The 19,496-nt window shown below is 49.0% G+C and overlaps 1 protein-coding gene across 3 annotated transcripts in view; it reads left to right on the forward strand.

Moving 5' to 3' along the window:
- The window catches only part of LOC147692313 (endothelial PAS domain-containing protein 1-like), a 595,714-nt gene extending 577,835 nt beyond the window's left edge, over window positions 1-17,879 (forward strand). For all 3 annotated transcript variants that reach the window (XM_086938561.1, XM_086938562.1, XM_086938563.1), the window contains one exon: window positions 17,362-17,879. In XM_086938561.1, the coding sequence (XP_086794687.1) occupies window positions 17,362-17,543 (182 nt within the window). In that variant the 3' untranslated portion in view covers window positions 17,544-17,879. The remainder of the gene's footprint in view (window positions 1-17,361) is intronic.
- The last annotated feature ends 1,617 nt before the right edge of the window (window positions 17,880-19,496 follow it).

The following is a 19,496-nucleotide window of genomic DNA, read 5'->3' on the forward strand; positions in this document are numbered from 1 at the left end:
ACCCAACAAGGCGTACCAATGCGGTGCCTACACATGTGCAGGTATTGTGTAGCCTGCACCTCCTGGCCTCCGGAAGCTTCCAGGGGATAGTAGCGGCTGCTGGGGGGATATCCCAGCCCACCATGTCACGCTGCCTCCAGACTTTTGTTGACGCCATGCTCACCCAGCTACACCGTCACATCACATTTCCCACCAGCCAACAGGATTTGGACTTGACCAAGCTACAATTCTACAATGTAGCCCATTTTCCACATGTACTCGGATGCATAGACTGTACCCACATCGCCATCTGCCCACCAGCTGCCACGGAGTATATGTTCCGCAATCGCAAGTCCTACCACTCCCTCAACATACAGATGGTCTGCAATGCTAAGACATACATCACTGAAATTGTGGCCCAGTACCCAGGGAGTAGCCATGACTCCTTCATATTCCGGCACAGCGGCCTCCACACACGACTGGCCAGGGGAGACTTCGGGGAAGGACACCTACTTGGTAAGTACACTTTGTCGGAAATGTCACATTGCAATTAGGTAGCAGCGCAGCACAGGCAATCACCCTCTGCTCCTCTCATTCAGGTGACAGTGGCTACGCCCTCCGTGAATACCTCCTCACCCCATACCTCAACCCTGCTACACCCAGCAACGGCGCTACAATATTGCACACATACGCACAAGGAATTGCATAGAAAGGACATTTGGCCTGCTCAAGAGCAGGTTCCGCATACTGCACAAGACAGGTGGGGCCATGTATTACAGTCCTGTAGTGTGCTGCTGCATTGTGGCTGTCTGCGCAATACTACATAACATTGCAACCAAGCGCCGGATACCTGTCGACATCTCTGGCAGCGAATCTGAAGGGGACAACCGGCCACCTGCACATGCGCGCCTTGCACGCGGGGAGAACCCAGCTGAAGGCCACAGACGTCGCAACCACATCACAGTGAACAGTTTCTAGTGCACTCTCTTCCCTCACCCCACAAATCACTAATGCATGCAAAATGTAATAATGACACAACGCTAATGTGTGTTGCAAAATAAATATATTTGTTTCAATCAAAAAAATGGTACCAGTTCAACTATCTTCTACTAACAGTATTACTGCATACTGCTGTGTCAAAGGACAGGGCAGGCTTATAGTCAGCCTGTGCCTGTAATTGTCAAATGTAGTCAATTGCGCCTCCTGCGCGTTCCACCCAAGCGCCTCTGAGGCTCATCCTCTTCCGGGGCACCTGTACCTGGCGTGGGCCTGGTGCTGCGCCTGAGTTGGCGGGACTTGTGAGGCAGAGTGGCTGCTGATGCTGGATGCCCCCTCACTGACATCATCACCCCCAACAGTGGCAGGTAGAGCAGGAGGGTGTAGTGCTGTAACCGCCGTGGTCAGGTGCTCCAGGACCCTTGTCATATCCTCACAGCACTGGATGAGTTGGTGCTCCTGTGCTAGGGACCGCCGCGACAACTGTGAAGTTGCATTGGCTGCAACATAATTGGACCTGCTGTAGGCGGCCAGCCGGCTCATGAGCTGATGGTGGCGCCGGCGTGCTGCACTGCGCTGAGTAGTCATCGCTGCAGTGTTGGCCTCCATGGCTGCAGTCATGCGGGCCATTCCCTCCCCCACACCTGCCATGGCTGCAGTCATGTTTTCCATGCGGTCCCCCACACCTGCCATGGCCGCCGTCATGCGGTCCATGCGGTCACCCACTCCGGCCACATTGCGCCCAATCTTGTGGAGCTGGAGCTGAATGGCACCTTGCTGCCGTGCCTGGCATTGATGGATACGCAACATGCGTCTTTCGACGCTCATACGCGCCAGCCCCTGTCCATTGCCCCTCCTGCTGATTGCTGCAGTGGTGTGCAGGCGAGGCCTGCCACGCCTGCTCTGCTGGCCTGACACTGTGGCTGGCCGCTGTGTTGCCGCTGTCGCGGGCCCAGATGTTGTAGCACCAGCTGCTGGTGGTGTCACAGCAGGCGTTGCTGGTGCGGCAGGGACTGGAGGCACACTAGTCGCGGGCCTGGCTGCGGCTGTAGGTTGTGCGCCAGACGCAGGGGGCACAATAGTCGCGGGCCTGGCTGTGGCTGTAGGTGGTGCGCCAGACGCAGGGGGCACAATAGTCGCGGGCCTGGCTGTGGCTGTAGGTGGTGCGCCAGACGCAGGGGGCACACTGCTGGTGGACCTGGCTGCTGGTGTTGTTGCAGCGGCAGGGGTTTGTGCCTGTGTATGTGGTGGCACCTCCTCCTCCTGGGCCTCCTCATCAATTAGCAGCCTTTCGCTGTCGCTGCTTTCAGCGCCACCTGTGAGGGTAAGTGGACGATCATTAGTTGCATGTATCTGTCAGACGTGCAGTTGCTACATGCATGCTGGGTGACATTCCCTGAATGGCTGTGGCTTTGCGTACTTTGGAACCTGTCTGGCTGCATTGTGGTACTACTACATTGTGGCCACACTACATCTCCCACATTGCTTCAGGGCATTCCCTGATGTGCAACAATGGCATGACTATGGGACATTATGGGAGCCTATCTGGTCATGGACATTCATAGGGGACAGGGTCGCAGTCGCATGCCACTTACCTTGGGTGTCTTGGGTGGGGCGGGATGAGTCCAGACGTGTGAAGCCAATGCACGCCTCCCTCTCAAGGGTGTCTTCCACCTGGTCCTCCAAGGCTGTGTTAGGAGGGACTGTAGGTCTGCCACCTCCAGTGCCCGATGCCTCTCCAAGGCGCTCCGCCACCTTCTCTTTGGCATGACCTCGGAGGTCGTACCATCTTTTTTTAAGTTTGTCTAGTGACCTATCGGCCACACCCACGGAGTTGACGGTGGAGGCTATTCCCTGCCAGATCCTCCTTTTTTCCAGCTCCGGGACCCTCCTGGAGTCTTTGCCAAACAGTTTGGCGTGGTTGGCCACCACCCCTTCAATCAAATGTTCGAGCTCCTGCTCTGAAAATTTGAGCTTCCTCTTCCGCCCTGTGGTGTTGCTGGGGCCAGGAACAGGTTCCTCTGACATGGCGCAATGTTGTTGCAGAGTACAAATCACGAGTAGAATAGCAGCAGCTCTCCCACTTGCTCCCTCGAGGTCTGCCTCACTGTGGTGAATGGGGGTGGGAACTGGCTGCTTCCTGGTTGTGATGTCATCACTGTGCTCGAAATGCGACTTCCCATTTTCCCGATCTCGCGATTTTGCGATCTCGCAATCCCGACGCGGGTAGCCGGAAAATAGCGATTTTTCTGCGATTATCGTTATTCGCTAACGGAATTTGCGCCCGCGTGCGATTCGCATTTTTTTATCGCTAATCTTCATGAATTCAGATTCGCGAGTTCTCAATAGCGAATCGCAATTTTTCGCTATTTGAGAATCGCAAATCCCGTTTTTCATGAATCAGGCTGTTGGTTTCTTGGTAGTGCTTGATCTGGCACCATTCCTTCTGAGCACTTTTCCTTTATAAACATCATTTTATTAGAATTGAGTGCAGAATCAGTGACATTCATCTTTTGCTGTCCTGGAAAGACTCTCAGGGACGAAACACTGTTGGCCCTTTAACAGCTGTGGGAAATGCTTGCTTTGTTAAAAAATGATATGTGCTATCAGAAGGAGAAACAATAAAGAACATTAACTGTCACCAACACCCAATATGCATAGAGCGCACTTTAGCACTCAGTATTTTTTATTGTAAAGTGTGCAATTAGTATCCTTGAGAAATGTAGCTTTTTTTATATGTAAACAATCCTCATGCAAAAAGAGTTGTCTTTCTTTGAGTAACTGACTCATTGATTCTCTTACCAAGGTCTTTGAGTGGCTGGGTTCTTTACAACAGCTGCTCTATTTGAACAGGAAATTCAAAAGTATATAAGTTTGGTCTCCGAGTGGATAGGAGCAATTGACTAAAACATAATGAAAAACAAACTTTAACTGAAGGAGCTGGAGAAATTACCTAACCAGTAGACATTGCATGCAAGCTGTGTGCTAAGTTTGATTGAAATCTTCCGTTAGTCTCAGCCTAAACTTCCTCCTGTGCGTAGTGCGTGGCATATGAGACAGCCCTTTTTAGGTCAAGCCTAGGCAGTGCGCGTGCGCTGTCTGCAAGACCTGCTGTAATCTCTCTATACAATGTGTAATTCCGCCTTCTGCTTCAATTGGTGAACTCCAACGTCATTTGTATTTCGTGTCTCCATATTGGTTGTGCTACCGAAACATCGCTTCCGTTTTTTAAGTTCGGGTGCACCGGCCAACCACAGTTTCCTTACACGGTAGTGGTATACTTTTTTATAAATCGTGCTTATGATATTGTGTGAGTGCCTATAACTTATTTCTATAGGTGCTGGCTAAGTCGCCGCTCCATTCCCAGGCAGTTGCTGGGGGTGGAGTACTTTTTGTTGACTTTGTATGCGCTGATTCCCTCTCTACTTCCGGGCAGTCGCTGACTCAGAGTCCCACCAGCTGCAGCGCATGGCGTGCCATGCAGACTCAGCCCGCCGTGCTTTTCGTGTTTGTATTTTGGTGGCAAAAATCTCCCCATGGTGACGGAGTATCATCACAGTATTGGGCTCAATGTAAAGCGATTATTACTTCTCATTTTGCATTTTGCTGCATTAAGGAGGTACATCACTTTGATTTACTCCACCCACGCTTGCCACTCCACTCCTGGCCAGCCGCTGCTTCCTTGTAGCCCCGCCAGCACCACAGCTGCTGGCCATGGTTTGCAGTGCAGACTCCGCCCACCGTACTTCTTGTTGTTTGTTTGCGATGCTCCCCGCTCTATTTAAGGGCAGCTGCTGCTGCCTCAGAGCGCAGCGGCAACGTGGACATGGCGTGCTGGGTAGACTTGGCCACTGTATGTTTTATGTTTATATATTGGAGCCAAAAATCCCCCCAGGCTGATGGAGGATCTTCACAGTATAGGGATCAATGGGAAGCGATTACTACTTCTCATTTTGCAGCTTGCTGCATTAAAGAGGTACATTACTTTGATTTATTACACCTGCACTCCCAGCAGCCGCCGCTTCCTTATAGCCCCGCAAGCACCACAGCTGCTGGCCATGGTGTGCGGTGCAGACTCGACCCACTGTACTCTTTGTTGTTTGTTTGCCCTGCTCCCTGCTCTATTTCTGGGGAGCTGCTGCTGCCTCAGCGTGCTGCAGCGGCATGGAAATGGAGTGCCATGTAGACTCAGCCCTCCTTATGGTTTATGTTTGTATTTTGGTGCCAAAAATCTCCCCATGCTGACAGAGGACCTTCACAGTATGGGGCTCATTGGGAAGCAATTACTACATCTAATTTTGCACCTCACCGCATTAAAGAGGTACATTAATTTGATTTACTCCGCACAAAAAAAACTATTAGATTAATGCCACTAGCTAGAACACAATAAGCTCATTGGTTGATGGCGCTGGCCTTAAAGTGGAAGGTGCCTGTAAAAATTAGTTCTGGTTTCTCCCCCCACTAAAAGGGATATGATGAGAGATATTAACCTTGTGCCCATGTGGCAAAGTTGACGTGCTGAAAGCATGTAATTTATTTATTAAAATGTTAAATCTATGCTGCTCGTGTGCAGTCATAGTCTGCATGATCCGGATTTCCAAAAATGTTTGAAGTTACACACAATCAGTCTTAACTTGCCATCCCATAAGCACTTCTGATATGGGTTTTGTAGGAAGCTGGCTCTGTATATACTATACCAAAGTGATGTATAGTGTGCACAGAGTCCAGTGGAACCCCAAAGGTAGGCAGAGGTAAAGTTAGATAGCACCTCACTCTCTATTTGTGGTAGTGTGGTCGAGCAATAAGGCAGTATCAGAGGCAAGTGTTAAGCATTTGTTGTACACAGTCAGTCAGCAAATGAATTCACACACCCAAAGACTGAACTTCAGACCAATTGTTTTTGTATAAAATTATTCTTTTTAATTATTTTATTTCCTAGAACCAAGCAAGCCTGGCACAGGTAAATACGTACTTTGCAGTAAATATACAGATTGTAACACAGTTTGGATTGCAATTGCAAATGTACTTTGATTTGAACAGTAGTGTTACTGATAATGCAATGCTTTTCAGAATACAGTACATATACTCTGAATAGGATTTTCAGTAAGATTACAGGTATGTTACTTTTGAGATTACTTTTCTTACACAGAGTAGTATACCTGGATACTACTCTGGGACATTTCCTGTAAATAGGTAAGTAAAATCGTTTTTGTTAAACAGTACAAATTTAAAGAATTTCTTTAGGTTTTCAACATCCACACTTACAAACTTTTCACAGAAAAAAGTCAATGTTATCCTATGGAGGAGAATAGTGTTATCGGTTTTGAGGTAAGTATTTGTTAGTGGGAGTTGAGGTTCTGGGGTCCCCCAGGCTCAAGGATGCACTCTAGTTACACCCTCAGCAGCACTAGGGCAGCCGGGTGCAAAGCGCTGAGGCACAGTGTTATCCAATGGGGGATAGGGGGCCTCCGCTTGGTGGCTGCTGGCGAGCAGGCCACTTGGTTGTGGGAGCCAAGCTCCTGCTGTTAGGCTTAGGGCAAAGGGTGATCCGGTTTAGCACACAAAGTGCACCTGCAGCGGCGCAGGGGCGGCTGGGTGCAGGGTGCTGTTCTACCGTCGCTTGCCCTGTTGTTTTCAATGGGGATTTGGGGTTTTGGTTTTCAGCTGCAGTCTCGGTCCTGGAAGACTTCCGGGAGGAACCAACAGCTGGGCAGGTAAGTTGGAGGGCTCTGGGACATACGTGCACCTCAGTTTTTTTTCTCCAGGGCGCAGGGCGGCTTGATGCGTGGGTGTCTTTTGCAGGTTGGATTTCACCTTACTGGGCCACTCGCGGTTGGGGGGGGGGTCTCCATGCAGAGGCTGCAGGCAACATCGGGGAGTCCAGGAGGGGTCAACCCATGGTGGACTCAGACTCTGGAGCACTTGGGAACCTTGCTTGGACCAGTGGGCCACTCAATCTCGGGCTGTAGGCGACGGGTGCAGTGGTGGTTCCATGTGTTGGGTTTCTTTTTCCTCAGCAGGCTCAGAGTCTTTATTTGGTGTTTCTTCTGAACAGAGCTGCTGTTCACAGGGGAACCAGTCTTTGTTGAAGACAGTCAGTCCTCCCAGGGGTTCTGGAGGTCTCTGGCTGCAGTACAAGACGATTTTTGCAGCAGGATCTCTGGAAACTGCAGACGGGCCGGTAGGGCTGGGGCAAGTCAGTTGTTCTCTGCAGTCTCCTCTGCTGGGTGTCTTCTTTCGTCCTTTTTGTTTTTTAGGTTCCAGGAATCTGCCTTCTTGGTTCAGGACGGCCCCTAAATACTGTATTAAGGGGGCATTTTAGGGGTCTCAAGGTCAGTAGCCAATGGGCTACTGACCGTGTGCTCACCCCATGTGGGGGAGTGAGCACAGTCCCTAATCCTGATTGGGGAGTGCCTGCCATCTGTAAGATGGTGGGCACTGAAGAGTGTGCTTCACCTCGCCTCCCCCACCTGAGGGGTGGAGTTGGCAGAGTGGGCACACCTTCTGGGCTGGCTAGTTTTTCCCACCTGTCTTCCCACCAAAAAAGAGGGGAGACAGGAAGGGGTCCGGCTACTGATAGTAGGAGAGGCTGGGGGTCGCATTACAAAGGCTGCCAGGCCTTTGAAACCCCCTGCCACAGATAGATATTCCTGGCCTGGGGGAGGTATGAACACCTCCGCCCAGGAATGGCTTTGTTTCTGGGCTCTGGGAGCAAAGGCTCCCACCCTAGGGGTCCAGAAACATGTCTTATGGTGGGTAGCTGGTGTGTACCAGTCAGGGAACCCACCAGAGGCTGGTCGTTTTTCAGGGAGCATCTCTAAGATGCCCTCTTTGTGCATTTTTCATTAAATCCCACACTGGCATGTGCTGAGAAGTTTGATACCAAACTTATCAGTTTTCAGTGAAGCTATTATGGTGCTGTGGAGTTCATAATGACAAGCTCCCAGCACCATATACTCTTAATGGCAGTACTACACTTACAATGTCTAGGAATGGACTTAGACACTGTATCGGGTACAAGGCTCATGCACCTGTACCCTCACCACTGGCATAGGGCACCCAGCTAGAGAGGTGACTGATCTATACCAGGGCAGTGGGTTGTAGGCATGCCACTCAGGGATGTGTGCCATGTCAACTCTTCACTTTGTTCTGCACCGAAACATGCAGCCTGCAAAGGCAGTGTGTGCCTGTGTAAAGGTACAGGACCTCTAAGGGTGGCACAATAAGTGCTGCAGCCCTTAAAGGTCTTTTCTGGTCACAGTGCCCTGGGTACCTGTGGTACCATTTACCAGGGGCTGACCTCTGGTCAGAGATGCCAATTAGGTTCGTTTTGAGGAAAGAACACAGGCCTGGGAACCTGATTGGCAGGGACTCAGGGCACATCAAGCATAAGTGCATCAGTAGTCTGGAAAAAAGTGGGGGTTACTGCAACAGAAACCCACTTTCCTACACGTTTGAACTTTAGCCTTTTCTATCTAACATCCCCAGCACTAAATTATTCAGTAGCCATCATCCACTTGCACTGTCAGGTTTTCCTTCTGGTGCTTGTGGAATGACTGGACTGATTCAGTAGGCTTTTAGGTCCAAAATGCATTGGGGTATAACAATGGAGTTCTCCTTCTAAACCTGGAGAATAATTGACCAGTTCATGAGCGCCACAGATGGGACCCTAAATGTAATTTTCACTATTTTGCAATTGTGAATTTGAAAAATTGAGTTCTTATTTGCATACACATCGGACGAAATGAACGAATATTCTATAACAAGATCGAAATAAATTTATGAATTCACAAGAATATGTTTTTTTTATGTTTCCGTGAATATTTTTCCGACTGTTTGTTAGAATGTAAATTCAGCCCTTGGTTGCCGGGCATTGAGTTAATAAGTGTTTCCCGGGACTACTCCTAGCATCAGGAGCAGCTACACAAAGTGTTGTTATGTGTGTACATGGGGCAGCAAAAACTCCATGGTAGCAGTACAATGACGTTTTTTAATCTGTGAAATGAGAAGTGCTTTGTTGGGAAAAACCAATAACGGGAAAACAAAGCTTTTTTTACGCCTTTTCTTATCCAAGAGCGCAAACGTTTTGCAGTTGCCGTTATCATTGGTTCACATTGTAATTACACCAGTCTTCCATATAAAATCAAGCTGCAGGATTAGTAATTTGAGCGTATCGCTTTTCTCATGTGCATCCCACTAAAATCCTTACAATGGCCCCCTAGTAACGAATCAATGGCCTCTGTTCAATGAGCTCTGTTTGGCTGCTCCCAATTATTTAGCCAGAAACATATCACACCGTACAGGCTTAATAGGTCACTCAGGTCTTTAACTGTCAGCCTTCTAACAAAAATCAAGATTTCGACTTTAGTAGATGCTGCTGCTCAGTCCAATCGCCCATTCTAGGGAAGTAACCTCCAGTTCTTACTTGCTTTAGGAAAAATCTTCCAACAGAGATTTTTACCAAGGCTAGTTTGGATGCCTTATGTTTTATACTTCACTCTAGGGCAGAGAAACCTTGGGATGATTGAGCACAAAAGAAGAACTTAGCAACGCAACATAGCATATTGTAAATCACTAAAGAAGCACTAACTAACGGAACATAACATATTCTAAATCATTGTTTTCCCTTTTTGGACATACATACTTGCTTAAAAAGGGTATTTGCAGGGGAGGAGCCACGCGCGTGACCAGCGAGGCCGCGTGAGAGCTTGGCACCGCCGGCCTCCGATCCCAGCCTAACTATCCTGCTATGATTCTGTCCCCTAAACCCACCCCCTGTGTGGAGCTGGACAAGCGAAGACTCCCGAGGTTCTCCCGGGCCGCCTACGGTGCCGTGGAGTGAAGATACGTTGTTTCGTGTCCTGCGGCCTGCGAGTGATTGAAGCAGGGAGCTCGAGTGGTGGATCCGGCCGCCTTGGAGTTTCACAATATCTGGGCCGTAAACCAGAAGTTGCTGGTCCGGCCCCATGAATTTCCCCCGATTGTGACACAGCGCTTTGGAGGACTGGCTGTGACTGGGGGACAGCGCAGCAGCCTCTGTGGTGCACTTCTGCTGTGTTTTTCTCTTCTAATTGGTCCTCTGTGGTGGGGAGGAAGAAATGCCGGCTGAAACGTGCAGGGCCGCTCTCTGAGGCGGCGGGGCGGTGCAGGAGACGCCCCGAGGTGCTGGAGCCCACTGCTGGAGTGTCGGGGGTCTGAATGGCCCGGCGCTCGTGACACCGCTCCAATTGCCTGCACGGAGGTGACTGGGGATTTGCTTCTGGGGCTGCGGTGGTGGTCTGCGGCCTGCTGGACACTGCCTCCCGGCGCCTACCCTGGGCGCAATCAAGCTACGGACGGAGGTCCTGGAGAACAGCGGTCCTGTTGGACGGTGGGAGGGGACCCAGTGTTATTTCCCTGAGGCAGCAGAGGTGGCCAAATGCTTGCTGGGGGCCCCGGGAGTGATATCCTGCCCCCCCCGAGTTGTCGCAGCGACTCTGGCGGAGGAGACGAGGCAGAGTCGGTCCCAGTAGTGGAGGCCGGGGAAGCCCTGCCCCATGAGGCGTAGGGCGCAGGGTGCCCCTATACAGCTTGGTATCCGTGTGGGCACACGCAGAGTGTCAGTTGGGGCAGGTTCTGGTCGGTGTTCCCCACTTGGCCATTTGCAGGCTGGATTGTGGCACCCGGGGGCTCAGGCCCGGCTGCCCGATGTAGCATTGACTCCTGTTGAGGACCCTCCAAGATGCACGGGGACAGGCGGTGAGGTTACCGACGACGGATACCGGGTCCCACGAGGCACATAGGAAGAGCGGCCGTCTCGGCTGCCGGGAAAGCCGCCTATTCTGGAGCTATGTACACGGCCCGTGGTGTCTGGGGGTTGAGACTTGAGCAGCTTGGACGAGGGTGATGCCCACGGACTTGGCGGCGTGGTGGGCTTCGATGGCCAGGGTGATGCACGATTGTGGAGGGCGGTGACGCCGGGGGCCTCCGTGCGGGTGGGGCCTGTTTTGATGTGGTTGATCTGCCTGCCTGGAATCGCTGTACGATGGGCTGAGCCGCCAATTTGAGAGGCGGGTGATACCCTGGTCCCGGTCCCCCCCGCTGTTTCACCGCTCGCTGGCGATTGCAGGGGACGTGGAACCAGTGAGAAGATGGCTACCAAGCTGAAGACTGACAAATCCTCCTCTAGGTCCTCCAAGGGTTCTAGGGCCATCCAATCCAATAAACGTGACCGCTATACCTTGCCCAGGGGGTCCCCTACGGAACTGAAGAAGACTCAGCAAGCGGGAGGCGATGTCGCGTGCCCTCCCACCGAGCCCACCCTGACGGATGTCATGGCTGCTATAAACGGGGTTCAGGCGTCCCTGGGGCAAAAAATGGAGGACCTTGATGACAAGCTGGACACGCTCACAATTAAGGTGAATCTTATACAGGCGGACTTGTCCAAGGCAAGTGAGAAAGTCAAATCGCTCGAGCTCAAGACTAATAGTCTGATTGATGATTTGTCGTCATTGCTACAAGAAGTGAAAGATCTGAAGACCTAGAGAACTCTGATGGATCGTAAGCTTGACGAATTTGAGGGGAGAGCCAGGCGTAACACCATTCGCCTTCTTGGCGTGCCCGAGAAATCGGAGGGTGTGGCTCCTGACCTGTTTGTCGAAAATCTTATCCTCAATCACCTTAAGCCCAAGGGACTGAGTAATCTCTTCACAGTTGAACGCGCGCACAGAGTGCCGGGGGGCAGGCCCAGACCCGGTGCCCCTCCCCGCCCGATGATTGCTAGGGTCCTGAACTTACGAGACAGGGATGCAGTTCTCCAAGCGGCTCGAATTGGACCCCCCCTCTGATATGAAAACGCAACGATTTCCCTCTTCCTGGACTTTACCCAAATGGTTCAGAAACAACGACAGAACTTCCTGCCAGTAAAGAAGAAACTCAGGGACAAGGGATTGAAATATGCAATGATGTTCCCGGCCCGCTTGTGGGTGGAACGGCAAGGTCTGGTTCTTCGATAACCCGGAAGTGGCATCGTACTGGTTGGATAGTATTCACCCGAGCGAATCAGAGGATCAAGATCGTGGACGAGCCACGGGAACGCAAATAGATAAGACTTAGGGTGTTAATGTGTAGCATGTTATCCAGGGGGAGTTGGTGGTTCCACTGCTATTTCTCTTGTGTTGACTTGTTTATCGGGATTCAGCCTGGAATAATGGGGAGTTGAATGATTGTTTTTGAGGCTGGGGAGGGGGAGCAAGGGGCTCTTTTGGTCCTCTTCCAACTTCTACCTTTAGTTAATTGTAGGTTAGTGTTTGGGCGATGGGCACACTGCTAGTTGGGGATGGGCGACAGCCTAATGCAGGGTTGCAGGGAGGGGGGAGGGGGCTGAATGCGAATGGGTTCATCGAAACAGTGATGAAATTGTTTGCAGTCGTATTTGCGATTTTTTTTTGTTTAATTCCTTTTACGCATCAGGTGACAATTACATTGTCGAAAGTTTACTGTATGGGCTAGATGGCACAGATTAGTCGAGGATCAGAGATGAAGGTGCTGAGCTGGAATGTGAATGGTTTTGGTGACAAGATCAAGAGAGGGATGGTTAGGCTTCTCATTAGAAGACATTCCCCCGACGTTGTCTTGCTGCAGGAGACGCCTCTTGTGGGCAATTGATGCATGGCCCTCCATGAAGGGGGATACTTGGTGGCACATGCTGGGTTTACAACCGGTTTTAGAGGGGTCTGGATCTTGGTCAAGAACTCCTTTCCCCTGTCGGTCCAGGCTACGTGGCTGGATCAAAGGGGCAGGTATGTGGGAGTATCGGGGCTGGTGGAGGGTAAGACGGTCACCCTCCTATCTATATATGTAGCACCGGGCCTTCAGGCTGATACCTTTCGAGATCTGAGCTCTATCTTTCTTACGTTGCCCCTTGGTGGCTAGGTTTTGGGGGGCGACTATAATGCCGTACTAGATGGAGGGATGGACCGTAGCCCACCTCGGGTGCTTAGGCAATCGCAGAGCTGGCTTTCGGAGTTCTTGAAGACACTGGGGTTGATCGATAGCTGGCGGGTCCGCAACCCAACGCTGACATATTTCACTCACGTATCAGCAGCACACACTAGCCTGTCCCGGTTGGACTATGTCTTGCTGCCAGTGGCGATGGCTCCAATGATCCAAGATGTGAGGTACCTTGGCAGAGGTATATCTGACCACTCTCCACTGTGGTTACAGCTTACTCTCGGTCGACCGGCGGTTGGTCGGGTAGCTCCTATCAGCGCCTGGCAGTTAAAGGACCCGGCTATTAGGAGAGAGGTACTCCGGATGACGGACCGCTACTTCCTAGAAAATGTGGGGACCGTTTCCGCAGTGCAGTCCCTCAGGGAAGCGTATAAAACGGTGGTAAGAGGTGAGGTCCTCTCTTGTAGCAGAGAAAAAGAAGAAAAGTCAGGCTGAGGTAGCTCAGAAGGAGGCAGAGGTCATATGCTTGGAGGAGAGAGTTGCTACATCATGTGCGCCTGCGGAGCTTCATTTACTGAGACTCCGACAGGGGGAATACAAAGGCCTTGTGAGGGATAGAGCGATTATACAAAATAATGCTGTACAAAGCCGCATATATGAGCATGGCGAAAGAGCTGGTAAATTGATCGCGCGGCTCGAGCATGGGGAGCGGGCATCTAGGCTGGTGCCTGAATTAGAAGGATCGGACTCTCACAGAACTACGGATCCGCAGGCGGTGGCTGATGCATTTTCGGAGTACTATAAGAAGGTCTATACTGCTGGTAGTGAGTTTACAGAGGCTGAAGATAGCGAAATGATCAAGGACATTGTCATGCCGGGATTATTGGAGGAAGATAGGAACTACTTAGACTCCCCCTTCTCTGATGATGAAGTGGCGCATGCTATAAGACAGATAAAATCTGGTAAGGCGACTGGTCCCAAAGGGATACCGATCGAGCTGTACAAATTAAACGCCAACAGACTCACCCGGCATATCCGGGCCATGTTTCTGTAGAGTAGGGAGGAGGGTCAGCTTCCATATGGTGGCTAACATAGTAGTCATACATAAAGTGGGTAAGCCCAAGACGCAATGCTCCTCCTATAGACCTATTTCGCTCCTTAATGCAGAGCCCAAAATCCTAGCGAAAATATTGGCCACTCGGCTGGTCAGGGTGATAAGGACTCTGATCCATCCGAACCAGTCCGGCTTCATGCCGCGTCGCAACATGGCGCTGAATTTGCGGCGTTTGCACGGAGTCCTTGGGGGCTCTTTGAGGATACATGAACCGACTATCTTGGTGTCCCTCAACGCCCCAATGGCATTTGATAGGGTGGAATGGAAATACCTGTTTGCTGTGTTGGTGAAGTTGGGCTTTGGAGGGGACTTCATTGGGGGGGTGCGATTGCTGTATGCGAACCCCCTGGCTAGGGTAGTTGCCAATAATTTTAAATCCAATGACTTTCTGTTGGAAAGGGGCACGAGGCAGGGATGCCCGTTGTCCCCATTGTTCTTTGCGCTTGCAATGGAGCCACTGGTGGCTTGGATTAGATGGGATAAATCGATACGGGGCTTAAGATGTCAGCCTGAATGGGAAGATAAAATTTCGCTATATGCGGATGACATTTTGCTTTACCTCACCAATCCCAGGGAGTCCCTGAGTAGTTTTCTTGATGTGCTTGCCATTTTTAGTAGATACTCGGGATTGGCGATAAAGTGGTCAAAGTCAGCGCTCCTTACCATCGTAGGCGACCCGCCGGTCATCCCGCAATCGTGCCCAATTCAGATTGAGACTGTAGGATTTAAGTATTTGTGCATCTATATCACGGTTGATTCACAATTGCGATACGCTAATAATCTGGCCTCCCCGTTGGATAGATGCAGGAAAGATGTGGAGCGTTGGAAAGCTCTCCCGCTGTCTTTGCTTGGAAGAGCCGCTCTCTTCAATATGATGGCTTTGCCCCGGTTTTTGTATGCCCTACAGAATGTGATGGACCTGGTACCTGCCTCCTATTTTCGGGAGGTTGAGACTCTCCAGAGACGGCTTCTGTGGGACAGTACACTCTGTATAGCGTTCGTCAAATTAACGCTTCCATGGTATGACGGTGGGATCGGACTTCCGGATTTAAGGAAGTACTATTGGGCTTCGCAACTGGCTGCTGTGAACCACATTGTCTACGGACCCCCGGGTGATCCGGGTTTTGCCATGGACCGGGAGCTGGTTCCGGGTGGAATGATAGATAGAGCTCTATACTCTAGACCGGGGAAGTTTGCATTGTTTGGCCCAACCGCGTACAGGGTACATGTGTGGCACACGGCTAATCGGTATCTAGGCTGGGAGGGCAGATTGACGTTGGCCACTCCCCTGTTTAATTCAGAGAAATTAGGTAGCTTATGGAAAACTAAAGGGTTTCATAAATGGGACATTATCGGAATCACCCAGATAAAGGATGTTTGGGAAAAGGATACGGTACAAACATTTGAGTCTCTCCAAAAATTGTATAGTCTGCACGACAATGAACACTATAGATATTGGCAGGTGAGACATGCCCTCATTGCCCACGTGCCTAGAGGCATGGTGCTCCCGGAGGCGTCACCTCTGGAGGAACGGGTGCTAGATGGACACATCCCCGAGAAAACTATTTCCTTGATATATAGGAAACTGGGTAATAACATGGAGAGCCTGCGGGGCATATAAGAGCACAGTGGAGTTCCTCCCCGAAGGTAGTGGCGATTCAGATGAGGCTCCGACTTGTGCTACTGAAGATATTGCATAGATCCTATATCACCGGCTCTAGGATTGTGCGAATGGGACAAGGGGGGGAGTGGAGAGTGTAGAAGAAAGTGTGGAGAGCCTGGCACCTTAATGCATATACTTTGGCACTGTGCGGTGATACAGAAATTCTGGGCGAGGATCCATGATGAACTAAAGGAAGTTCTGGGTGTAGAGATACGACCAGAAGCCGGAAGGTGTCTGTTGAACGTGTGGGAGCTCACAGACCTAAACATGTACCAGAAGCAATGGGTGACGGTGGCGTATATGGTGGTTAAACGCAATGTTGCGCAGCTCTGGGGTGCCAGTCAGCCGCCCCGAGTTTCCAAGTGGGCGGAAGACTTTGACTGGTGTATGTTTAGAGAGAAATCAGTGTACGTGGCCAGAGGTTGCCCGAAGAAATGAGGGAAGGTATGGGGGGCGTGAAATAGCCACAGAGGTGAGATCTGTGAACCACTGATGCCACTGCTGGAATTGGAAACGCAAGAATCCCCAGGATCCTAGTATTAAACATTGTTGCATGTGATCCAATATCTGTCCATGAGAACCCATGTGATGCAGAATGTATGATTTGACCTGATGTCTTGGTTGTTCATTTGATGCAATTTTTTGTAAGTATTACCTTTGTTATTCTTTAATAAAAAGAGTTGTTTTTTTTAATTTAAAAAAAGGGTATTTGCAAAGGCAGTAAGCCTGAAATTATTATACTAATGCATGAAAACTGCATTTGTGCATGCTTGTGTTTGTGTGCATTATCATATTAACCCCTTGCATGCTGATGACGGCCCCCATCCGTCATGCACTACGGCGCTCGTGTGCTGATGACGCCCACTCGCGATTTTACTGCACAGGCGCAGAATCGCGGCAGCATGCAAGGGGTTAAAGCCAGATCTTTTGGCTGTACCAAATACTTTTTTGCGGTGGCTCATTGGTCAAGTTGTTACCTTGCATTTTATTGTAATATAACTGTGTGTATATAGCACAATGCCGAAGTAGAATCGCAGACTGGAAGCACAGTATATTGTAGGCCTCAATTGGTTGGAAGCAAACTAGATTGCATTGTGGCCTAAGCGGGAAATATTTAGGTGTGTGCTTGATTACTAGAATCGTGCTCTTATGCTTTCATTTGTTGATGCGCAGAAGCATGGTGTGGAGTGAAGAGAAGTGATGTATAAATTGTTTGGGCTTCATAATATTCGATCCAAATGTATGGATTTTGAGTGGGGGGTATGTGTGAAAGTCTTAGGCCAATGTAAAATGAGTAGCGGATTGCCATTCTTGTGTCAATTGTGTTACTTTGGTTGTCTAGCCACACTTAGCGCATGGATTCGAAAGAAGTATACTGAAAAATGGTGGCTTATGTGGCCATATACTCTGTATGGTATTGACTCCTTTTCTTGAGTGGGTAGGGCTCGAGCCTTTTCATACTCTTACTTTACTTCTGCTTATTGGTATGTTTCATCCTGCATCATCTGTTTCTGCAGCGCAAAGTCTTTATCTCTTTCCTGAATTCCAAGTGATCTTGGATATGTCTAGGGCCTAGGATTGCATGACATCTGACTTAGTTAAAAAAAACTTCATGTCATGTCATTTTGTAGCATGTACAGATTGCATGAAAAATGTAGCATTTCCCTTTTCTTTCCAGATCTCATGCCTTGCCCACTTCCAGTGCTGAATAATCTGGACTGCGAGGTAAATGCCCCACTTCAGGGACCATGCCGGCTACTACAAGGACATGAGTTACTATGCGTGCTGGACCAGGTCTCCACTGCCATGCAAGCGGCGATGGCACCAGCCTCTCAGGGGACCCTCAACATTAAGCAATAAGCAGAGTTGGAAAGCCAACACAAATTCACAGACCAGAGGACAAGTGTGCTGACTCTCCCACTTATATCAGCCACTTCTACAAAGGTTTGCAATATGGCTTCTTTACAAATGCCCAGTGCACACAGTTCCAGAAACCTGCACCATCCATCAGCTTTCTAGGTCATCATCTTTGCTGTTAGGAACAGCTCAAAGAAACTGCCGACAATTGCACCTGAAGTTTATTTTTAAATAAAACTCAGTCTTAGATCATTTATTGCTGAATAAATCTTAAAATATTATTTGTTGAAAATGATTTTACAAGGTCTTTGCAATAAACTTTACTGAACTGTCGCTCATTAAGCAGGAAATCTTCAGACGGTGAGTTATTTTTCATGAGAAGCATATAAAGGTCAATAAATCTAAAATTCCACATAACCATGTACTTCTACATGTTTCACAGTGTGTGTGAAATGCTTGCAGGGGATCAGGCTAGCCAGATCTGTGCCCGGAAATTCACAGAAGTAACATGTTTCCCTAGTGATCTCCTCATCCTTCTGAAAATCACAAAAAAAGTCACAAATTCTGCTGCACCTCAGCAATACGTGACAATGTAATTTTGGCCCTGGTGTCCTTCACTGCATTTGAGATGTCTTGTCATCGTTCTTGTGTCTCCCTCTTCACTAATCTTTCCTTTAACCCGGCCTCTAAAATCTCTTTATCTCTTATCCCTGTGCCACTGTTTTCATTCCCTCATATGTCTGTATATCAAAACTCTGCTTAGCAATCCTTTTTCTGTATCCCCCCTCGTGGCTTTGAGGTCTCTTTCTCTCAGTTCAATGCCAATTTAACATCCTCCAGTTCATCTATCTCCAAGCCAGGATTAGGTACAAAAGACAGGCGGCCACATTCATCAAACTTAGGAATAGCGATTCCAATTGAGATTTTTAAGAAATCGCAATTTAGTAATCACAATTCCCTATTCATGTAGGAATTGCTAAAACAATTGCGATTCCTACAGATTCCTTATTTGCGACTCCATTATTGCGAATGGCAAATAAAGAATGGCTTCCCATTAATTCCTATAGGAATCAATGGAAATTACATGCACAATTTGCGAGTGCCAAATAGGTACTCACAAATTGCGCATGCAATTTCACGGGTGCAAGGGTGCCGAAAGAACACCCTGATGCACCCCTGAAAGTGCAATTAAAAAACTTTTTGCACACACACATGTCCCAAGGGCATGTTTGTGTTCAAAATAGAACTTTGCAAAATTCCCTTTCGTGCATTTTTCAAATATTTCTCAAATTACCATCAACTTTAAGTTGATGGTAATTTGCGTTTCTTGAAAGCAAAATCGCATTTTTTTGTTGCAATGCATTTAGGGAATCGCAATTTGTGATTCCCTAAAGGAAATTGCAATTTAAGTAATCGCAAACTTTGCAATTACTTAAATAGCGATTTTTGCATTTGGGATGATGCATCCTAAATTCAAACATTACGGTCGCATAGGGGCAAATTGTGTGAATCTGCCACTTTGCAACCGCACAAAACAATGATGCATGCGCCCCAAAATGTATGCCTTTCAGAACTCCCTTTCCCAGCTCCAAATCCCAATCCAGTTGTTTATTAAAGGAAATGAAGGGAACAAGAAAAACCCTGGAACAAAGCAAAGACTTTCTTTACTTTTGTTTAAGAGGTAAGTATCCTCACTTCCCGAGCCTCTGTTTTTAATGAGGAAAGAGTGAACAATACTACTCCCTGCTCTTCTACATGGTATGGGTTCTAATGTCATAGAACCTGCCACAAGGAATTGGAGCTTTGACTGCGATTGTTAAATTGAATTTGCATTACATGGAAACATACAGCTATACAGAAACATACATTTTGATAAACCATAAAGAAGAACCCACATATCAGCTCCATAAAATCTTTACAATCAAATTCCTATGCAGTAACAAAAATTGTTTGTAC

Source organism: Lissotriton vulgaris, chromosome 9, assembly GCF_964263255.1.
Source record: "Lissotriton vulgaris chromosome 9, aLisVul1.2, whole genome shotgun sequence".
NCBI classification, from domain to species: domain Eukaryota; kingdom Metazoa; phylum Chordata; class Amphibia; order Caudata; family Salamandridae; genus Lissotriton; species Lissotriton vulgaris.